Below are 22,167 nucleotides of genomic sequence, written 5' to 3' on the forward strand. Positions count from 1 at the left end.
CTGGAGACCCAGGCTCTCAGGAAAGAGGCCCTTACAGAGTTTGCCATCTGCCTGCAATAGAACATGTGAAAAGGGCTCAGAGTCCTTATTTAACCAAACCAAAAACAGGTGTGGGGGGTGATGCCAGACCACCCGTTCATGGCCGAGACCACTAGTTCATCTCCGGACTCCTGATTCAGGCTCCTCCCACGTCACCAAGCTGCCTGGGGACCATTGTGCCTTTCAGATAATGCCTTCTGCGTCTTGCACCAGCCAGGCGATGCTCACTCCTGCCTGCCTGCTCATCAGGAGGCAGGGAAGGTGACATTTGAAGCAAATAGACTCCAAGTGCAGGTGGTGTCTCTGCCTGGCTGAGAACTCCCTGTGGGCAGATTTCCTGCATGGGCTCCAGACGGCCAGAGGGATGCTTTGGGATCTGGAGTGTGGTGAGCCAGGCACTGGCCGTCAGGAAGCATCAGGACATCTCTGAGAGGGAGAAGGAGAGAAGCAAAAATGCTCCACCGGGTAATTTCCCACGAAATTTTTCTTTTTTTCATAAGAGCCCTTGACTAAGGAACACCAATATTCATTCACGCACAAACACACCCAATGAGAGGAAGTCCAGGAAGGATGTAGAAAATAATCACGGAATGTTGCCTTCAGCAGCAGTAGGACAGGATATGGCAAATCCATTAGACCTTGCTGGAGATTCAAGAAGTTACACTGCGTCTGCCTTGGCAGAGAGCAAGCCCCAGGAGCGATTATTATTGCAAAATAATCCATTAAATCTTTTCTCAATGTGCCTACTCCTCCCTCCATCAAGCTCCCCAGACCCTAAGGCCCACGATTTCACGCTTTGATTTTCTGTCAGTTTCTAAGGACTGTGACAAAAGCAGACTGGGGAAAAATACACTTTTTGCTTAATTCTGCAAAGAGGCACAGGACGATCGTGAACTTCTGGCAAGAGCTGGTTTCAGAAAACAATTAAACAAATATTTACCTACTAAATCGACTAAGCTTATTCTGTCTGACTGACTGAGTACGATGCACACAAAAAGCTGAATGAAATTACACCAAGATTAACTAATTGCTACCTTCAGCCAAGACGGGAAGGCAGAAGGAGCCGGCCCCATCACACCCTTGAGAGTTATTTAAAAAATGCAGGAGACCATCTTTCTCTTCCACAGGAAAAGGATTATTTTATTAAGTATTTTTAAACAACTACTTAACATTGACTCATAGATAAAAATATTTACAATTTCACACCTTCAGGAAGGCTCCAAAATATAAACACTGTACCTCTCCCTAGAGAAAAAAAAATTATTCTTCTCTTCAAAAACAGGAATACATTCATTTTTTTCTCACTTTTGTAGATCAAGTAATTATACAAATAAACATCTGAAACATTTTCCTTTTTAATATATTTATATAATATATATTTATAACAGTTTTACAAATAAAGGCAACGACTTGATACCAAAATAAAAACAAGGAAAGAAAAAGTTAAACACGATCAGCGATCAAGCACAGTGCATTTCGAAAAGCTGGTGCAGGGCTAGCTGGACAAGTCAGAAAAGTACTCTGGACCAAAAATAAAACTTCTTTGAAGGAGACAGAATCCTTTTTAGCCATAAGGACACTCCAAGTGCCGTCGGGCAAGGGGAAATAGCCTGCAGAAAGGATCTTGCTGTGCCAAGGGTTGGTTAGGCCTTTAAGAAGCTAAGCTTGGTTAAAAGGAGTTTTAGGACCGAGCTGACAACCGAGAGTCGAGCTTTGCTTGTCAAAAGAAGCAACGTGTGACTTGGTTTTTCTGCACTTCGGGGTGCTTGGAACTTTAGGCGCCTGCATCTCTCAGACCCTGGTGTGTTTCCCTGGACGGCGAAGCAGTTTCTAGGTGAAACCAGAAACAGGTGCCAGAGGCCCGGGGGACTCCTCCCCCCTTCCCTGGCAGCTGGGCTTGTGCCCGGGGGCCCTTTTCAGTTCCTTAGTAAGCTCATCACTACGAAAGCCTGAGTAGGGAACTACATTCTCTTTATTCGTCCGAGGCAGGGGTGGGGAGCAGACCTGCGGAAATCTCCCCAAACCACTACCGTGCTGTGCCAGTGTCTGCTACCTCACCACTTTGCAGAAAGCTCCGTCTGGCTGCCCTCTCCCCGTAGGGTGAGTCACAGCGACAATAAAAGGGAGAAGGGTGGGGTCACAAGAGCTGGCTGGGAACAGGCACTCTGGAAAGCCCTCCTTTGAAAGTACCTTTTTCTCAAAGCCACAGACCCGGCTCCCAAAGTGAAGACTGACTCACAGACCAAGACTTTGAAGCTTTTGAAAATCCAGCTGATTTGTATCAGCGGGGGCTATTCTCTGGGTGGGGAAAAGCCCAGAGGTCTGCTACAATCCCCCCCAAATCTCCTGATGTCAGGCAATCCTTCACATCTTCCCTATGCCAAAAGGAGCTTTAATGTCCCATACCAACACATACACACACATACACACACACACACCTGAATCTTCTCTCCCCGCCTCAGATGATCTTGGCATACACACCAGAACAATCTTGCTACACTCACAAACACATTTTTTTTTTTTTTTTGGAAGTAAGGAGGAAGGAAAGCAAAGCAGCAGGATCCCCTGAAGAGTTTAGTCTTTGGTTTCTAAGTTTAAAGGGGGAATCTGCTTCAGAGCTTGGAGCAGGGCGGAAGAGTCGATGGCCGGATGGGGTGGCAAGGGTGAAGGGAGTCTCTGCGGCATGAGCAAGGGGGCTGAGATCTTGTCGGGGTTCATGAAGCTGGTGAGGGCTGCAGCGGAAGCGTTGAGGCCCGGGTACAGCACGGGCACGGAGGTGGGGTACCAGCACTTCTCCAGCATGGGCAAGTAGGCGGTGGCCGAGGGCGGGATCAGATAGAAGGGCAGGCAGAAGGGAGGCTGGTGAGGGTGTGGGCCCAGGAACGGGGAGCTGATCAGGTCACTGCTCGGGAAATGGCCTTCATCATCTGAGAGCTGCATTCTGCTCTTCTTGGTGGGGGGTTCTTCTGATTCTTGCTTAATAGCACCGATCCTGTCTCCCATGAACCTGCGTCCATGATCGCTTTTGAAGTACGGCTGCTCGACTCGCAGCTCACTCTTCTCGGATTCTCCTCCGTAGCCGCTGTCTGTGTCCGTGTCGCTGCCACTCTGCTCCCCGCTCGAGTGAGCGAAAGTCCGCTGGATGACGGGCACACAGTTTTTGCCTGGGCCTTCAGAGCCTTTGGCCAGGGAGCCGGGATTCTCCTTGAAGTCCATCACTTTGGGAGCTGGGTCTGACGGCTTCCTGGAGGCACCGCCCTGCAGGAGCTCGGAGACCACACGGTGGAGGTGGGTGACCAGCTGCGAAGACTTCAGGTCCCGGGTGTTCTCGTGCTTGGCCAGGTACTGAAGCACCTCCCGGGCACACGTCTCGAAGCCTGAGCAGAACATCTCTTGACCGGCTTCGACACTTCTCCCCGACAAATCACCTGGATCAACACAGATCCAAAGGAAGACATGTCAGAAAGCCCTGTGGTTCATCTGGATATACCTTTATTCCAAAGACCGGGAGCTTTCCTTTTTGTTTATAGCATTCGCCGGTTTATGTTCCTAACTTCAATAGTAACATGATCAGAGAAAATCTGGATTACACTGAAAAGCATAAAGAATAAAAGAAACATCGTCCGTCATCCTACCATTCAGAGACAAAATATGATTTGTAGTGGCTGAATAATATCCCATCATAGAAATAAACCACCTTTAATAAAGACACACTATTTCCTCTTGTTGAATTTATAAGTTGTTCCTGAGTTTTCATTATAAGTGATACAGCAATGAACATCCTAGTATGTTAATAACTAAAGTCAATTTATAGAACATCAGTCTTACCAGAGCAAGAAGGACAGAGACCAGAGAGTCGTAAAATGAGGATGAAGGAACAACGTCACCAAAAGTAAGCTTGCTTTCAATGACTTACACAAGTTGCAGTCATGCTGTAATCTTTAAAGGCTGTTTCTAAGTGTTATGTGTGTTTTCTATCTGTGATCCCCAGGAAATTAGGTATGATCATCTTCCCATTTTCAATGAGGAAACTGACAAAAGCACCTGCTGTATTTCTGCGATCCTCCTCATACTAGTTTGGAAAGGAGGGCAGAGAAGAATGGAATGAGGCAGTGGGGAGAAGAATTTTGCCCTAGTTTGTACAGTATTATTTGGAAGGGGTGAGATGAGATGGTTACAAGGTGACTATGATTCTCTGGAAGTCAGGAGAAACAGATGATGAAACATCAGTTTCGTTAGATTGTGTAATTCGCCAGGATACCTAGTGGCTATTCAGGGAACCACATGAAATGCAGGAAAAACTGCTGTCATCCTGCCAGGATCATACCACACACTGAGTGATAAGGAAGTAGAGAAATAGGAAAACACTGGGGGCATACCCGTGATTTATTCTCCAATGAAACAGGGCTAAGAGGACCAACTGTAAAACACCCACAGTGCAAATTATAAGTGCCTTGGCATTTTAAAAGGGAAGGGGGAAAACTCCCGGAACCCAGAAACTCTTAAGCCAAAATGCCACAGAAATATTTTACCATTTGACTAATATGTATTCATACCAGGTGGCAAACAGCAGCATTCCAAATGAAAAGTCTGACCTTTTCGGAAAGATAAAACAGCATCTCCCGCAGTGAATGTGCATAAGCAATTTGTTGCAGGGATGTTTGTTATACCAGATGTTGAGCCCACAGGCTCTCTGTTTGCGTTAGAACTCTTAAGAGATGACAGCCAGACTGGGGTACTCACCAGCTTGCAGACCGCTCTGCAGGGCAATGATTTTCTGCTGCTGTTGATCAATTAGGTTTGTTAGCGCTTTCACATGCTTCAAGGTAAGTTCAAGAACCACTGCTTTTTCCAAGTGACCCAGAGTCTGGAATAAAAAGAGCCTCAGTCAGCAGTGAGCTCAGAGAAGTCTCACCTCTGGGACATTTATTAGCAATGAGCTATGTCTCTAAAGGAAAAAAAAAAAAAAAGAAAGAAAAAGAAAAAGAGAAAGAAAAAGAAATGGCCTTTCCTGGTTGGCTAAATTTAGTTTTACATTTAGAGATGATGTTTAAAAATATGTACATATGTATACAGTTCTGATTAAAGACCAACAAACGAGTGTCACTCATCTTTGGAGGCATTTTGGAAGCAGCAGCTACCTTAGGAGAAAGCTTTGACAGATAAATTTCTCCAGCAGCCAATGTTGACCTTAACTCAGGGGAATCCGGAGATAACATTTCTCTGCAGTGGTGTCAACCGAGGAGGGACTTCTACTGTGTCTGGCAGCCAAGAGGCTTTCCCTAGTTTCTTTCCTTACACTCTGTCATAACTTCCAGCTCATCTAGGCTTTTTTCTTCCTCCCTAAATACTATTCTTTTTTCCCTTTCCCCAAGCAAAGTCTGCCAAGCTAGTAAACTGTTGGTTATTGCCAAGAAAGGACAGGACGTGAAAATCACACACCAAAACAAGTCCTCTTATTTTAAAAAGGGGTTGAGGGGAGGGGGTACATAAAATTGTGGGTTACTTGGTTTGCTCGAGTCAGGAAAACTAGGGAACACTGAAAATCACCAGAAGGGAAAGTCTTAAACTCTTGCTCAGGAAGGCCAGCCAGTGAGTGGTGTTGGAGTCAGCCTGGAGAAGTACAGGCGATTCTCACCTCATTTGCCTGAGGCTGCCAGAAAATTCTGGGACTAAGGAAGGGTACCTCCAAACTGAGCCACCCACCAACTCAGATCCAGCCATTTGGTCTGCAGTTCCCGGTTGGGCCTGCAGGCGGCGAGTGACCCCCCCGCCCGCCCTCTGGGCAGAGGAGCCGGTTTGGAGAGGGGCCAGCTTCTCACTTACTGTAAGTTTGAGATGTTCGGGGAGGAGATCCTTCAGCTGGGCGATGCACTCGTTAATCCGGTCACGTCTCTTTTTCTCGATGAGCCGGTGCGGCAGTTTGTAGGTCTCCTGCAAGGCGCACGGGGAGACGGTGGGCGCCGGAGGAAGGGGATGAAAAGTCCTTCTCCTCTCCCACCCCGAGGCGCGATAAGGGTCGGGGCAGCCGAGCAGAGTCACACCCAGAACCACCTTCTGCCCCTCTTTCTCGAAGCCACTCAGTAGAGAGTCACGGAGCCCACACGTTGCATACCCCCTGCAACCTCAAAGTGAGAAAACTTTTCTTGGAAACTCAGTGCGTGCTAGGGGCTGGGGTCCCCTGGGGCGCGGTGCTCTTACCTTGCTGTCTTCGCTCCGCTTTATTCCCCGCCTCGACTTGTACACTTGGTACATGTGGGCAAAATCCATCCTGCAGGAAGAGGAACGAGGAAGGGTCGTGACTCTGAGTGCGCACCGGCTGTAGGAGCCCTGGGGGCAAGAGCCCCCGGATGCGCTTAGAGCTACTCCGAGTTGAAAGCCGCGCAGAACGCAGGACTGGCGTTAAGGCTTGAAGGGGCCGGGGGTGCCAGCTTACCCTGGTAGGTCTCCGGGCTCCAGTCCTGGCGCTTTGGGGAGGCAAGCAGGGGGCGGTTGCGCGCTGGGGATTCGCTCCATGGCGCGGCGAGCCGGGGCCACTGTGCGCTCCTGTCTGCAGTGGCAGAGCGTCTTGTGAGGACTGTCCTGGAAGGGGCTTCTGGAGGGTCCCTCCTCAAGGGTTCCTCTGAGGCAGAGCTCCCTGAAATCCGCTGGGCTGCGAGGAGTTGCGGCTTTGAGATGCGGCTTCAGTTGGGGGCGTGCATGGTGTCCCCGCGGCCTCTGGCTCCGGCTCTGCGCACAGACTGGCGGTGTGTGCTCCCTGCGCCGTCTGCGCCGTGCGAGCCAAGTGAATGAGAAGTGGGGCGGGCGGGGAGGCGGGAGGGAGCGCGGCGGCGGGGGGGGGCGGTTAGGGCAGAGTGGGGGGTGGGGGGGGACGAGCCGAGGAGTAATGGAGAGGCTGCGGGCTGGGTTAAATGGGAGCGAGTGGGTGGGTTGGAGCTACGTGTTCTACCCTGTGACTCCAGGCACGTCTGGCCGCTGCCGGGGAGGGAAGGAGCGACCTGCCCGCCCTCCCCCGGCTTCATCACATGAGTCTCACGTGTTGGACAACGCTCCCGCGGCTGCGAGGGAGCCCCCACCCCCAGCCCCGGCCCCCAGGTGTCTGCGGCTGCCTTTCCCCGAAGAGGGGGTGGCAGCTCGGCCTGGGTCCTGCCCAGCCGGGTGGGGGGCGCGGAAGTTGGAAGGGGCCGGGGAGCCGGGCGGTGGAGGGGGGAGGTTGGTAACGTGGGCGAACCTGCCCCAGGGAAATGAAGTAAGTTCCCGTCTCCTGGGAGGGAACGGGGGAGGACGGATACGCCCGCGTCTGACTCAAGCCGGGAGAGGAATATCCCCTCGCTCGCTCCAGCCCAACCCTCTTCCTCCTCCCCCCGCGCGGCCGGCTCGGAGGAACCGGCGCGCAGCGGAGGGAGTCGCCCGGCCCCCCTGCCTTCCCCAGAGGCTGGGGTTTCTTTCCGTGCCGGCTTCCCTGCCCCCACTCCGCAGCCCCGCGTCCAGGAATCGCCCGCCGTGGGGAGGGGCCGAGGGGCGGGGCGGATGTCACCCCATGGGAAGCGGGCTGGCAGCCAAGCGCAGGGGCAGCCGAGGCCGCCGCCGAGCACGCTGCGCGCACCTGACCCGCGAGGCTGTGCGCCGCGGGCCCCTGGCTCCCCTGGAGCTCCGCTCCCGGGCACAGCCCGCGCGCCGGCGGGCACCCACTTGCTCACCCCCAGGGTGCCCCAGTACCCCCCACTTCAGCTAGTCAAGCACAGAAAGATACCGGGCGCGGTGCCCTGCGTTCCCTCCCTCCTCTGCCCCAACCGGAGCAGAGGCGCCCGGGTCGCCTCCCCTCGGGCTGCAACGTTACACAACCGCGGCGGCGGCGCCTGCCCTGCAGCAGCGCGGGGCGTGACACTTCACGTGGCCAGGGCTCAGGCCTCAGCGCCGCCGACTGCGAGCCCCTCTGCCCTGGCGAGGGGACCAAGACCCTCGCTCCCCAACCTCGGCCTTGGCGTGCCCTCCGGGATCGGCCATCTCCCTCCTGCTGGGAACTTTGGCGGCACTGTGTGCGGTCTGCACCCCGAGCAGGAGGGGAGAGAGAGACTGATCTGCCCAGCGCAGTGAGATCTTAGCCTTCACTGAGTCGACTCACGTTTGTTGAGCCCCCTACCCTATGCCAGGCGTTGTGCCCGTTGCTAGGTACGCTGTAGGGGAATGAAACACAGATTCTGCCCTTGAATTTACAGGAACCTCTGGGAAGAGGATACGGTGGGCAAGGAGGGGAAGGCAGCCCTGGGAAAAATTGTATCGGTGCCACTGGCGGACAGAGAAAAAAAAGATAGGAAGTGGGGGTTTTTTGGTTGTTGTTGTTGTTTTTTTTTTTTAATAATTTTATTTAAAACCAACCAAGATGCCTGGGTAGAGGAGGAGAGAGAAGTTAACCCACTGCCTGGAGCCTGGGGCAGAAAGGCCTCCTCCGAGAGGCCCGCGATCTCCGCAATCTCACTCAGGCCGCCGGAGGTCCCCACCTACCTCCCCCGGAAAAGTCCGGCCTCTGTGACCTTCTAACTCAGCCTGGAGCAGGGAAAACAGCTGAAACTCCAAACCCGCGGTATGAGCAGCGCTGATGCAGTCAGAGGAGGGAGCCAGTGGAAATTCATGACTAAAATAAGGCCTGGCTGGGGATTTCACTGACCTCTGCGCTGCCCTGCCCTGCAAGTTCGGGGAGTTGAGAGATGACTGTAAGCCTTTCCCACCGCGCCTCGGGTCAGTCACCCCGCTGCTGAGTGACCTGGCTGTGGGAAGGACTGAAAAAAAAAAAAAAAAACACAACAAAAAAACAGGGTCAACCCCGGGACCACGTGAAGATTAGCCTCGGGTGCAGTGGGGGCGTAGGGGGGTGGGCGGTGGTGGTCGGTCTTAATTGGCAGTGTCCTTGACAACCTAGAGAACTGGGATTCACACGTTGACCAGACTGGGAGTGGATTTCCTTCAGGTTGCTTTGGAGAGCTCCCACTTCCTGTTTATGTTTCACCAGCGTCAAACTCATTAGCAAGTGTGAGAAATGCCTCCTTTCCTAACTGCTAACTGGCGTGACCTCACTGGGGGGCTCAGCATCCCTCCCTCCTGGAATGTACTTTTGCTGGCTTTTGTTATCAGCCATCTCCCTGGAGGCAGTGACTGCACCGCAGCTTCCTTCCGGGAGGTGGGTAGCAGAACCACAGGGAGGGAGGGGACTGGAGTCCGTCCTGGGTTTGTGATTTAAATCTAGGGCGACCTGCTCCATTGTGAGACTTGAATAAGGGTGAAGAGTTGTCATGACTGCGTCCAAACCACAGTTCCATCAGGAAATAAGCACTGGGGAAGGAAGGAACACATGTCCTCTCAGCTGTCACGGCCATCCTCCTGCCCCCCATGTCAGGAGTGAATCAAAACTGTTCAGATTCCATGGCTCACTGCTCAGTATCATTTTTAGAATGCTTTGAAGTTATGGATACTAAAAAGTATCAAAGGGCGAAAGCCTCTACCTGACCTACAATGGGAAATAACTAAATGTATCATTTCTTACTTTTTATTTGTTCCAAACCACTCTCAAGTGTCAAGAATTATCTCCACCCTACCAAAGTTCTACCGTACCTGGGTGGTATATATTATTTTTAGTGTTTTTCTTCTCTCAATAGCTTATGGTTTTTTTTTTTTTATTTAAACAAAATAATTCCTTCCCAGCTTGCATCTTTCCATCCTGAAGAATCTTAATATTTCAGTCTGTCATCTTTAGTAGATACTTATTTGGTGTTTACTGTGTGCTAGTTTTTAGATTCTATGTAAAAACATTGTATATGTTAATTTACTCCTTATCACCACCTTATAAGGCCGGCATAATGCATTTTTACATATACTTAACACATATTTTTTGAGAACTACTATGTGTCAGGTGCTCAGCTAAGTCCTAGGAATATATAATATGTCCTCTTGAGGAAACTGAGGCTCAGGGAGGTTCAATAATCTGCCCCAGGTTATATAGCCTGAGATTAGATCTGGAACTAGACCTCAGGTTTGTTGGACTCCAAAGCTTGTTCTCCTAATCACCATACTTATGGCTGCCATGTAGGGTTGTCTGGGTTGTGCACTGCTCAACTCCAGGGGGAGCCATTCACATTGCAGTCTGTGTGAAAACATCCTCTTGAGTTGTGCATATAGCCCTGAGCAGCTACACTGGGTACTCCTGGTATTTTGTAGCCCTTTCCTCTGTTTTGTCTTTTCTAAGTGAAGAAAGAACATAATTTTGTACAAAGAAGGACAAGATCTTTCTTTTCTTTATTAATGAGGTTCAGTATTTTGGTGGTCTGATGCTGTGTGTTGGGAAGAGTGAGGCAAGCCCTTCCTAGCAGGAAGTTGGAGCCCACAGCCCCCTACAGCTACCCACACCTTTCTTGCTCAGATATCATCACTTTTTGCCTGTTGAAGAAGACTCACAGTTTTGTTTTGTTTTTATCACAGCTCACAGTAAGAAATTCATTTTACATCATGACTCAACACACACACACACACACACACACACACACACACACACACCTCTTAAGTAAATTTAAACATAGGGCAGCCAAGGCTTGGTTGGACTATAGTAATAAGCAACCACTATTCTCTCTCTCTGAGTAACCATTGCTCACTTAAAGAAAATTTTAAGCCATTTTGGAAGAAGACAGCCCAATGTATTTTAAACAAAAAGTTTACAAAATAATATCCCCTTGAAACATTCATTCTGATATTTTTTAGTCTCATCTAGCCAATTTTGTTCTTTAAAAATATTTTGATCTTTACTTACTAAATTGGTTTTATAACCCACCAATAAATCCCGACCTACAATTTGAAAACATGCTCTCCACTAGAGATTGTGCTATAATTTTGGCTTGATCCCACCAGAAAGAAGTCAACAGCATCTGCACACTTGCAGATCTTCCAAATCACTTATAAAAATATTGAGTAGTACTGCCGGTCCTGGTTGAATTTGATGGTATAGATGTCTTCATTCAAGATATCCCTGCTTTATGCTCAGTGGCAGAATTAAAATATTCAGAGTTTTGTCAATATGTATGGTGTTTTGTGTTGGTGAGATGTAGTTGTGTCATCCAGTTAAGTTTTCTGCTGTTGCTAGTTTGCTGAGAGAGTTTATTGTGAAGAATATTTTGAATATCCTTTGGATACTGAATTTGTCTGATATTTTTTCTGCATCCAGTGAGATGATCACGTGGCTTTTTTCGTTCATTTTGTTAATGTCATGAATTATAGTTTTTTCAGTGTCCAATCAACCTTGAATCCCTGAGGTAAGCCTATCTTGATCAATGTATTATCCTTATTTTTATTGCTAGATTTGATTAGCTAGTAATACACGTTAAGGGTTTTCATGTCTACGGTTGTGAAGGGTTTATAGCTGTAGTTTTTCTTTTCTTGTAATCTTTGTCAGGTTTTAGTATCAAAGTAATGCTGGCTTTATAAAAAAAAATTGGGAAATACTCCATCTCTTTTCTGAAAGACCGTATGTGGAGTTGGTACCATTTCTTTCTTAAATAGCTACCTTGGCCTGGGGTTTTCTTTGGGAAAATGTTTTTGCTATGGATACGTTTTAATGGATTTCAGACTATTTAAATTTTTTATTTCTTCTTTATCAGTTTTGGTAATTTTTGTTTTTCAAGAAATGTATCTGTTTCATTTCAATTTGTTGCTATATTGGTATAGTTTTATCCCCTTAATGCTATGTAATCTGTATAATCATTTTTGTTTCTTTTTGAATTTCTTGTTAATTCTTTTTTTTTTCTTCTTGATCATCTTGCCAGGAGGCTATCAATTATATGAAGCATTACAAATATCCAAATTTTGGCTTCTTTGGTTTTTTCCACTGTTTGTTCATCTTATATTTAATCAATTTTCTCTCTGTTTTTCTTATTCCCGTTCTTCTAGTTATTTTATATTTAATCTGTTCTACTTTTTCTAGTTTCTTTTGATGCAGAATAATATTGATTTTAAACCTTTCTTCTTATTCTAAGTATTTAAAGCTAATATTTTTTTCTCTAAGCACTGCTTTCACAGTATCCCACAATAGTTGGCATTTGTTTCCCTTATCATGCAGGTCAAAATATGTTGTAAGAGTCTTTGTGATTTTTCTTTGATTCATGGGTTATTTAGAAGGAGGGTATTGTTTAATTCCCAAACATCTGTGATTTTTCCAGGTAAGTTTTTCCTTTTCCTTTTAAAATAATTATAGAGTCATGGGAAGTTACAAAAATAATAGAGAAGTTTCAGGTATCCTTCATCCAGTTTCTCCCAATGGTAACATCTTACATGACTGTAACGTAATATTAAATCAAGGAAATTAACATAGACACAATCTACAGACAGCTTTCAGATTTCACCAGTTTTACATGCACCCACGTGTGTGTGTATGTTTAGAATTCTATGCAATTTTATCCTATGTAGATTAGCGTAACTACTACCTCAATCAAGATGCAAAACTGCCCTGTCACTACAAAGTCTCCTATTGTTCCTTTACTGTCATACCATTCCCTTCCTCTCTCCCATCCCTAATGTCCAGCAACCACTAATAGGCTATCCATCTCAATAATATTGTCATGTTAAGCATGTTATATAAATGGAATCCTATAGTGTATAACCTTTTGAGGTTGAATTTTTTTTTCCATTCAGTGTAATTCTCTTGAGATCCATCCAAGTGGTTATGTGTATCAACTGTAAGTTTCTTTTTTACTGGTGAATAGTATTCCATGGCGTAGAGGTGCCACGATTTGTTTAACCAGTTGTCTGTTGAAGGACTTTGAGTTGTTCCAATTTTTTTGCTATTAGAAATAAATCTACTGTGAACATTTTTTCTACATGTTTTTGTGTAGAGATAAGCTTTCTTCTCTGGAATAAGTGCCCAGGAGTATAATTCCTGGGTCATGCAGTAATGTTCATTTGTTTTTTTAAGAAAATGACAAACTATTTGCCAGAGTAGCTGTACCATTTTACATTCCAGTTGCAATGTGTGAGAGATCTAGTTTTTCTGTATCCCTATCAGCATTTGGTATTGTCACAATTTTTAATTTTAGCTTGTTCTAATAGGTGTTCAATGCCAGGTATCTTTTAAAATTTTTTTTTAATAATTCTTATTTTTTATTGAAGTGTCGATTTACAGTGTTAGTTTCAAGTGTATAGAAAAGCAATTTGGTTATACATATACATACATATGTATATTTTTCAGATTCTTTCCTATTTGAGCCCATGTATAGTTCCCTGTGCTATACAGTAGGTCCCTGTTGTTTATCTACTTCATATAGAGTAATGTGTATCTATTAATCCCAAACTGCCATATATTGGTTTCTAATTTATTATTCAGTCAAAAGATATACCCTGTTCTATTTTAATTCTTTGACATTTATTAAGATATCTTTCATTGCCCAGCATGAAGTCTATCTTAAGGACTGTTCTCTGTGGATTTGAAAAGAATATGTATTCTGTCGTTGCTGGGTGCAATATTTTATCAAATCAGCTGAGTCAAGTTGGTTGACAATGCTGTTCAGATATCTCTCTACTGATTTTCTTGTCCATTGTCCTATAATAACTGAGATAGGAGAGTTAAAATCTCTCCAACTATGATTGTAGATTTGTCCATTTCTGTTGACTTCTGCTTTATACATTTTGGAACTGTATTCTTAGTTGCATACACGTTTAGGATTGGTAAGTCTTCTTGGTGATTTTATTCTCTTATCATTAAAGTTTTTCCTCTTTCTCCTTAATAATATTCTTGTTCTGAAGTCTACTTTGTCTAATGTTAATTTAACTACATTCACTTTTTTATACTTAGTGTTTGCATGACATATATTTTTTCTACCCTATGCTTTCAACCTGTGTCTTTGTAATTGAATTATTTGTAGACAGCATATTGGTAGATCTTATTGGAGTGTTTAATATATTTGTATTTCAGGTCATTATTAATATGGTTGGATTTAAGTCCCCCGTCTTGGTATTTATTTTCTGCTTAGCCCATTTATTCTTTATTTTTGCTCCTACATTCCTACCTCCTTTTGGGTGTATTGGATTTTTTTAATCCTTCCATTTTATCTCCTGTGTTAAAATTTAATTCTTTATGGTATATTCTACTGACTGTTGTAGAGCAGTGGTTCTGAAACTTTACATGCATTAGAAACAGCTGGAGGTCTTCTTAAAACACAGATTTCCAAGCCCTACTCCCAGAGTTTCTGATTCTGTAGGTCTGTGATAGAGCTCAAAAACTTGCATGGCTGGTAAATTCTCGTGTGCTGGTGATGTATGTCTGGAAACTGTACTCTGGAGACCTCTGCTCTAGAGATTGTGCTCTGCATATTTAAGTTATCACAATTTATCCTCAAATAATATGCTACTATATTCACTTCTATACAACCACTGTACAACTTCATAGATGTATAAAAACCTTACAACGATATAATTCTATTTATTCCTCCTCTCAACCTTCGTGTTCGTGTTATCTTTCATTTTACCTCTACCTATGCTACAAACCTCACAGTATTTGGGGTTTGTTTTGTTCTTGTTGTTGTCTGATTTAACAGTCAATAGCCTTTTAAAATAGCATGCATACTACTTTGAAAAGGCCTCTAACATTTACCCATATATTTATCCTTTCTTAGGCTCTTCACTTCTTCCTGCAGCTCTGAGTTTCCTTCTGGCTTCCTTTCTATTCATTCTGAAAAGCCTCTGTTAGCTTTTCTTGTAGTGTTGGTCGGCTGGAGATGAATTCTCCTGAATTTTCTGGGTGAAACTGACTTTATTCTATCTTCATTTTTGAAGTATATTTGAAGTATATTTTCACTGGGTATAGAATTTGACAGTGTTTTTCTTTTAGCATTTTAAAGATGTTCTATTTTCTTTTGGCCTCCATTGATTCTCCTGAAAAGTTGAAAAGTCATCTTTCTTTTTTTTTTTTTTAATCGTTAGTCTTAAAGTTATGTCTTCTTTCCTCTTCTGGCTGCTTTTCAGATTTACCACTTACTGTTGCTTTTCAGCAGTCTGGCTAGATTTGTTTAGGTGTGGTTTTCTCCGTGTTTATTCTACTCGGGGTATGCTGAGCTTCTTGGTTTTGTGAGTTGATGTTTTTCATCAGTTTGGGTAAATCGTAGCCAGTAAAACTTCAACAGTTTCTTCTGCCAGGTTGTCACTTTTCTCCTTTTTTCTGGGACACCATTTACATATGTGTTGGGTTGTTTGAAATTAGCTCAAACGTTGTCAGATGCTCAGTTTCCTCTGCTGTTGAGTCAGCTATTAAGCTCATAAAATGAATTTATTTGTGATACTGTGCTTTTCATTTCTAGCAGTTCCATGTGGTTCTTTTTTCTAGTTTCCACTACTTTGTTGGAATTCCCCATCTCTTCATGTATATTGCCTTCCTTTCCATGAGATTTTTAACAGTTTTATATCACAGGAGTTTTGTGTTTTAATACCCCAGTTTAATAATTTCAATTTCCAAGCTATCTCTGGATCTGGTTCTCTTGTTTCTTTTCTATGTTAGCCATGAGTCAGATTTTCTTCCTTTTCCATAAGTCTTGAATTTTTTTTTTTTTATTGCATGCTGGGTATTTTGTAGGCAAGAGAAGAAGAAGACAAGGTAGATGAGATTTACCTCCAAAAGAGCAAGCCTCTTCTTCCATGGGAGGCTGAGTCCATCTGCCCTATAGATGTTCTAGATCTGGGCTTAATTGTAGCTTTAATGTGATTCAGCTCACTACTGCTTTCAAATGTTTTGAAGGTAAGATTAGGACTTTTCCTTCAGCAGGGCCTGAGATCAGAGTGCTTGTGAGATTCTTGAGATTTGCCTGTTCTTCACAACCAAGCTAACAGGTTTCAGGCCTGTGGGAGGTCTCTCCCTGCCTTACTGCCCAGCTAATAGCTTTTTGACTTCTCTTTGACCTTTGCCCCCTGCTTTCTGTACCCCTGGAGATCTCTTCTAGACCTTTTGGTCCTTGGAGGCCTTATCTGCTCCCTAGACTCTGTGAAAGCCCAAAATGCTTCAAGGAGTTCTCCTCAGCCTTTCTCCCCTGCCTCCAACTTTGGTGAACTACGGCCAGCCCTGCGTGAGGGCTCCTGGGGAAGGTTAGGTAGGTGGGTGCAGACTTGCTTTGTGGCTGCGACTCCTCAGCCCACAGGCAGCCAGTGCAAGTTTGCTAAAACTTCAGCTGAGTTCTCCTTGTCCCCACCCATCACACCCTCTTCCTCCTTCTGCCATTCCAGCAGAGGTGAACATGGCTCTGGGGTTTTTTCCTCTCACCTGTAGAGCTTGTCACTTTGAATTTAGTCCATTTAGGTTTCTTGACGATCTCAGTCCTCTGGTGGATTTTAAAAAATTGATGATTCTTTTGGGCTTACCTGGCTAGTTTGGGTTGTTAGGGTGAGAAGGACAGCCTCTTGTAACCCTATACACCTGACGTGGAAGCAGAAATCCCCCAGATAACTGCCTCTTACTAGAGAGGAGAAGTTGTGTTGGGATCAGAAGGAAGAAACCAGTTGGTAGTAGTGGAACATTTGAAAGGTGAAGCCAGTGCAGGGAGCTGACAAAATAGAGGATAGTAAAGGTTTGTACCCTAGTCTGTTAAACAGGTGCTCCAGTACTCATCACAGACACAGACACAGATACAGAGAGAGAGTAAGAGAGAGAGAGAGAGGGAAAGAAGGGATGCTTTGGGCACCCAAAAGTGACATTTATTTCAGAGAAAGGACATGCCCCAAAGTGTGTTGTTTTCTTCTTTGGATGACGTCCCCCAGTGATTCTTACATTTTACTCTGCATGCAAACCTCCAGGGCATCTTGTTAAAATTCAAATTCTCTCTTACTAGGTCTGGGGTTGAGCTTGAGATTTTGCATTCCTAACAAAGCTCCGAGATCATGCTGATGGTATATGCATGGCAAGGTCCTAGAGAATGTATACTTTTATTTTTTGGGTGGTGTTGAAAATGGAACTTACAGTCATAGCAAGGTGTAGAGAAAAGTGATGCTTCAGTATTGAGGACGTCTCATGAGAGGCAGGCCTGTAATTCTTCAAAGTGGCTTCTTTGGTCGGGGTTTAAGTTTTTCTTGAAGTGGGCAGCTGCCATTCTGGGAGCTGAGGTCAGAGGCCGTTCATTGGCATAAAGAATCAGGCTTCTTATAGCTCAGCTCTCAAACCTGCCTGAGGCCATGGTGCCCCCGCTCCATGGGGAAGGGAGGATGTGGGGAGAGAGTTTGGATTGCCTTAGGGAGCCCAGCCAAGAGTTTCGCTATCAGAGTGGTGGCAGCGCTGACAACTGCAGAGACTATTCATTGCATGGTTTATAAATTAGCACCTGAGTCCCTCCACCCCTTCCAATGACCAGGTTTGGTTGCTCTCACCAGAAGACACTTAACAGTTGGAACTGTATAGCTCTGAGATTAGCTATTGGTCCTACACTGTATACAGAAACAGTTCATGTACCAAGAGAAGAGAGAATAAAATTTCCCTCATTTTCTGGGCTTAACATTGGAGCACTAACCCCAAACAAAGATGATTCGGGTCCAGACCACCTGGTTAGGAAGAAAGCATGGAGAAATCTGGAAAACAATTATAAGCTGAACTGAAAAATTGTGCTCTACACTGGAATTTGACACAACATTGTAAAATGACTGTAACTCAATAAGAAATGTTTTAAAAAAAATTAAAAGCAGAAGATAGAGATTCAATTCAATAGAGATTTACTACTCAGACATACAGAGGGAGGTATTCTAAATTTAAGGGACTGTGGTATTTATTTAATCAAAAATATTGCAGTCAGCCCTCCATATCTGTGGGTTCCACATCGGCAGATTCAACAACAACAACGAAAATTTCAGCAAGTTCCAAAAAGCAGAACTTGAATTTGCCCCTCACTGACAACTGTTTACATAGCATTTACATTGTATTAGGTGTTGCAAGTAATCTAGAGATGGTTTAAAGCATACAAGAATGTGTGCATAGGTTATATGCAAATAAGACAGCATTTTATGTGAGGGACTTGAGCATCCTTGGATTTTGATATCTGTAGGGGTGGGGGGTGTGTGTCCTGGAACCAATCCCTGACAGATTCTGAAGGAGGATCGTCCTGAGAGTTTTCTATGTACCGGACACGTGCTGTGTGAACATTTTCATGACTGGACTCTCAGGAAGCTTGCAAGTTTCATGGACGATAGTTGCATTGCTTTGAAGCGTATAAGTAAGTTGAACTAAGCTAGGTGAATATTGCATGCATTTCCCTAGGGCAACTGTTGAATGAGTAGACAAGAATTATTCAAAATTATCATACTTTTTTCTTAAGTACTTAAACCATGTTTCTTCAGACATCACCCACACTCTTTGTTTTCCTGAGTAGCACCGTTTCTTTTCTCCCATGGCAAGGACAAATTTGAGGTTGACCAGTACCTAATTATAGTGTTCTCAAAGGGTAAGCTTTCATTCAGTGGGAATTGATAAATGAGGTTTTGAGGTCCAAGAAAGTTGGATTATATTGTGAAAGGTTAGAGCCAGTGCTTTCATGCAATAAGACTGATATGGATGAGAGCCTTGTCTGAGTTACTTAAAGCCTCAGTTTGTTCATCTGTAAAATGGGATAATGATAGTAGCTATCTCATGGGGTCTTTGTGAGGATCAAAATCAGATAACATGTTTAAAATATGATGACATTGTCTGGCACATAGTAATGACTATTAATATTTGCTAATGTTCTGTGTTTTTATTAGTAGAATGCCAGTAATTGCTTGGCATGTCTAAGCACCTAGTCACAGAGATGTAATTTGGACATTCATAGTACAATCATTTTCTCTGCAAAATGTACTGAAGGTGACCTTGGCTTCAAAGACTGGATGTGTGTTATATACAAACTGTCCATAGTTCTTTGAGACCAGCAAGCATGGAAACAATTTCAGAGTCCTGAGCTCTTTGGCTAGAAAAAAGGTAACACTGATGTATGTCACCCTTCCCCAGTATTGTGATGTTGTCCAGAATAACCCAATAGACTTTAAAAAAAATTAATAGATAAAATCTTACATATTAGCTTTTAAAGTATATAAAATGATAAATAGATGATTCTGAAGAATATAAATTAATGTTTATAAGAATTGTGATGACTAGAAAAAAGAATTAGTATCTTTCCTTAGAATCTAAGAAAACTCATGGAAATTTTTAGAATTAACCGGTATAAATTCATTCCACAAGGGATCATGCAGTTCCATGGAGGTGTTCAGAGCTCTGTGGTTTTTGTCTATATGGTGCTGAAACTTTTGAACAATTCAAACAGTTGTCCAGTATTTTTAAAAAATCTATAATAAAAGTTGTTTGACACATAAGCCTGGTTAGTTAAGACATCTGATCTGGCGGCCAGCTGTGCATATGGACTTTGTCTGGATGTATCTTTCAATAACATTTAGCAATAATAGGTATTTGTGATAAGAGTAGCAGAGAAAAGTAGACAGATGTGTTTGATAAAGCTTCATATCACAAAGGCCTAAGAAAGAGAGTGTGAAACCCTGGCCAGTTGATTCGAAAAAAATCCCAGGGCCATCCAGATTATATAGTGTAGTTAACTCTTGATTACATACGGGAGATCATATATTCATTCATTCAACAAAGGTTTGTTGAATGCTGTATTAGTCTGCTTGGGCTGCCATAATGAAATACCATAGACTGGGTGACTGAAACAAAAGAAATTTATTTTCTCACAGTTCTGGAGGCTGGAAGTCTGAGACCTGGGAGCCAGCATGGTTGCTTCCTGGCAAGAGCTCTCTTCCTGGCTTTTAGACAGGTACCTTCTCATTGGGTCTTTACATGGCAGAGAGGAAGAAAGAGAGAGAGAGAGAGAGCTCTGGTGTCTCTTTTTATAAGGGCACTAATCCCATCATGAGGTTCCCACCCTCATGACCTCATCTAACACTAATTACCTTCCAAAGTCTCACCTCCAAATGCCATCGCATTCGGGGTTAGAACAGCAACATATGAATTTGGGAGCGACCACATTTTAGTCCATAGCAAGTGCTTTCCTGCATTTGGTACTGGAAATACAAGTATGATCTCTATCCTCCTGGAAAGAGGAAACAGTCTATAAATGAGTCAACAAATAAAGTCAACCAGTTTTTGAACATGATGATTGCCACAAAGGAAATAATGTACTTAGAGAAATAATGGGGCAAGAGATGAGGAGGCCACTGGCCTTTCTGATGATGGAATGTTTAGGCTGAGACCCAAGCAATGAGGGGGTGCTAGGCATCAGAGACTAGCCAGAGAAGGGCATTCAACAGAAGGGACCTCAAGGGCAGAGGCCGTGAGATGGGAAGGGGCATGCCATGTTCTAGAACCAGTTACAAGACCATTGTGATTTGAGGGTCATGACTGAAGAGTGAGTGGCCCAAGAAGAGATTGAACTGGTAGTTAAGATAATTGAACTGGTAATCCAGATAACTGGATTATCTGCAGTTTAGTTAATAGTAATAATTAGGTGTTTTGGGTACCTTGGTACTTGTTATAAGTTAAAAACTCAATCATCTACAATACTATAGAAAGTTTGTTGATAATTTAGCTTCCTTAATTCACTCTGCCTAGAGGGATACCCTTAGCAACCAAGACAACAAAACACCTATGGTAGTTTAGGAAGGCTCAAGGTGTGCAGTGCCGTCACCAGCATGGCATAATTTAAGCCAAGTCAATGACCTGAGGCAGGTGTTCATTATTGTATTATTCTTAGAACGTCTAAGAATTAATTCTTTAGAACCAAGTTCTTTGAATGTCTGATACCACACTGAAATCATCTAAGGATAAACAGCCATGCAAAATGATGTGACCAATTAAAAACTGACCCTCTTGGACAGGAAACTAACCCTTATGAGTTAAGGTGCAGTTTGATTCGCCAGAACTGAGGCAGCAAAGTAGCCCACGTGGGGTTAAAACCCATGCTGTTTGACTCCTTCTATAACCAAGTCAACTCAAACCCAGTGGGCATATTTCCATCCTTATTTAGCACCAGAGATCTTTTGTTCTGGCGCAAAAGCTCAAGGAGGCCCTTGTACACAGCCAGTGACATCCCTGAGAGGTAGAAAATATTTACTTCATGGGTCTTTTGGTGAGTTCATACCTTCTTCTAAAATCATGCATTGTTTAGGAGTAGAAGCCAAAGTTCTTCTCACCCAGAAATGTGTTTCCTTTCTCTCTGCATCTGTGTGTTGTAGTGAAAGTGTTCCTGAAAAATATATAAAGATAAAATGCAAGAGCAGCTTATAAAATTGACGACCTTTGATCTCCAGTGTTTGCAGTTTGGAGGGTAAGGTTAGTGACTTTTAAGGGCTGGATACTCTGCATTGTTTCCTCAGAGATTCAACCACGTGATCATAGAAAGTATTGCATGTGTTACTGTCATCTTAAGTGCTAGTTGAATTGCTTTGTTATCGAGGGAAAATGCATATTGTTACTTCAAAGTGTGTGATCTCATAAAGTGCAAATACTGAAAAGAGAAGGAATATTTAAAAATTTATGAGGGGCAAGACAAATTCATCATTCCACGCGGCAAGGCAGGTGTAGCCCCCATGGACACCAGTGAGCTGGATCAGGTCCTGAGAAACACAATGGTTCGTTCATTTCCTGATGCCCCGTCTCGGGAAACCCGAATTCTTGCCAGAGAGATATATAGACATTTAGTGAATACAGTAACCATTTTAATTCTGCAAACAGGCCTTTTCTGCTTTTTAATTCTTCCATGAACTGGAGTATAATGTAGAACTATTTAATATCATGTGTTTGTATTAGAGTCTAATTAGATTAATTACCAAACAAAGCTTTGTTTATTATCTAATATTTCAGCATGCCATCTGAATGGGCATGCTTACCATGCCAATGTGGTGTTTCAAAACCATGTATTTTACTACATTCATCTCGATTGGGTTTACCCCCCAATTTTTTTTTTACTTAAAACAAACCGAAAAAAGGGGTAAGAGTTAAAGTGACATTGAACTCAGGAAGATATTAAGTGCATCTGAGCATATGTCCTTGTGAACCTTTCAAGATGATTTTCATGGATTTAAAGAAGCAGGAAGAAAGAAAACGGGAGAGAGAAAGAAAGAGAGTTTATAGAATGTACACACTTT

General features: G+C 44.0%; 1 protein-coding gene across 1 annotated transcript; it reads right to left on the minus strand.

Moving 5' to 3' along the window:
* Positions 1 to 1,376: 1,376 nt before the first annotated feature.
* On the minus strand, positions 1,377 to 6,876 carry BHLHE40 (basic helix-loop-helix family member e40). The gene is made up of 5 exons (XM_010962389.3): positions 6,476 to 6,876; positions 6,241 to 6,310; positions 5,866 to 5,973; positions 4,783 to 4,906; positions 1,377 to 3,467 (listed from the first exon to the last, which is right to left on the minus strand). The coding sequence occupies exons 1-5, from the start codon at positions 6,553 to 6,555 to the stop codon at positions 2,614 to 2,616; spliced, it is 1,236 nt and encodes a 411-aa protein (XP_010960691.1). The 5' UTR covers positions 6,556 to 6,876; the 3' UTR covers positions 1,377 to 2,613.
* Between the last annotated feature and the right edge of the window lie 15,291 nt (positions 6,877 to 22,167).

Source organism: Camelus bactrianus, chromosome 17 (assembly GCF_048773025.1).
Source record: "Camelus bactrianus isolate YW-2024 breed Bactrian camel chromosome 17, ASM4877302v1, whole genome shotgun sequence".
NCBI classification, from domain to species: domain Eukaryota; kingdom Metazoa; phylum Chordata; class Mammalia; order Artiodactyla; family Camelidae; genus Camelus; species Camelus bactrianus.

What these genes read in the sequence shown, in the direction of transcription:
- BHLHE40 (XM_010962389.3), bottom strand. Translation starts at nt 6,555, where the DNA reads ATGGAGCGAATCCCCAGCGCGCAACCGCCCCCTGCTTGCCTCCCCAAA. An exon ending in GAGCCCGGAGACCTACCAGG is followed by an intron (nt 6,311 to 6,475) that starts GTAAGCTGGCAC and finishes CTCTTCCTGCAG; the next exon opens with GATGGATTTTGCCCACATGT. An exon ending in AGCGGAGCGAAGACAGCAAG is followed by an intron (nt 5,974 to 6,240) that starts GTAAGAGCACCG and finishes TGCGCCTTGCAG; the next exon opens with GAGACCTACAAACTGCCGCA.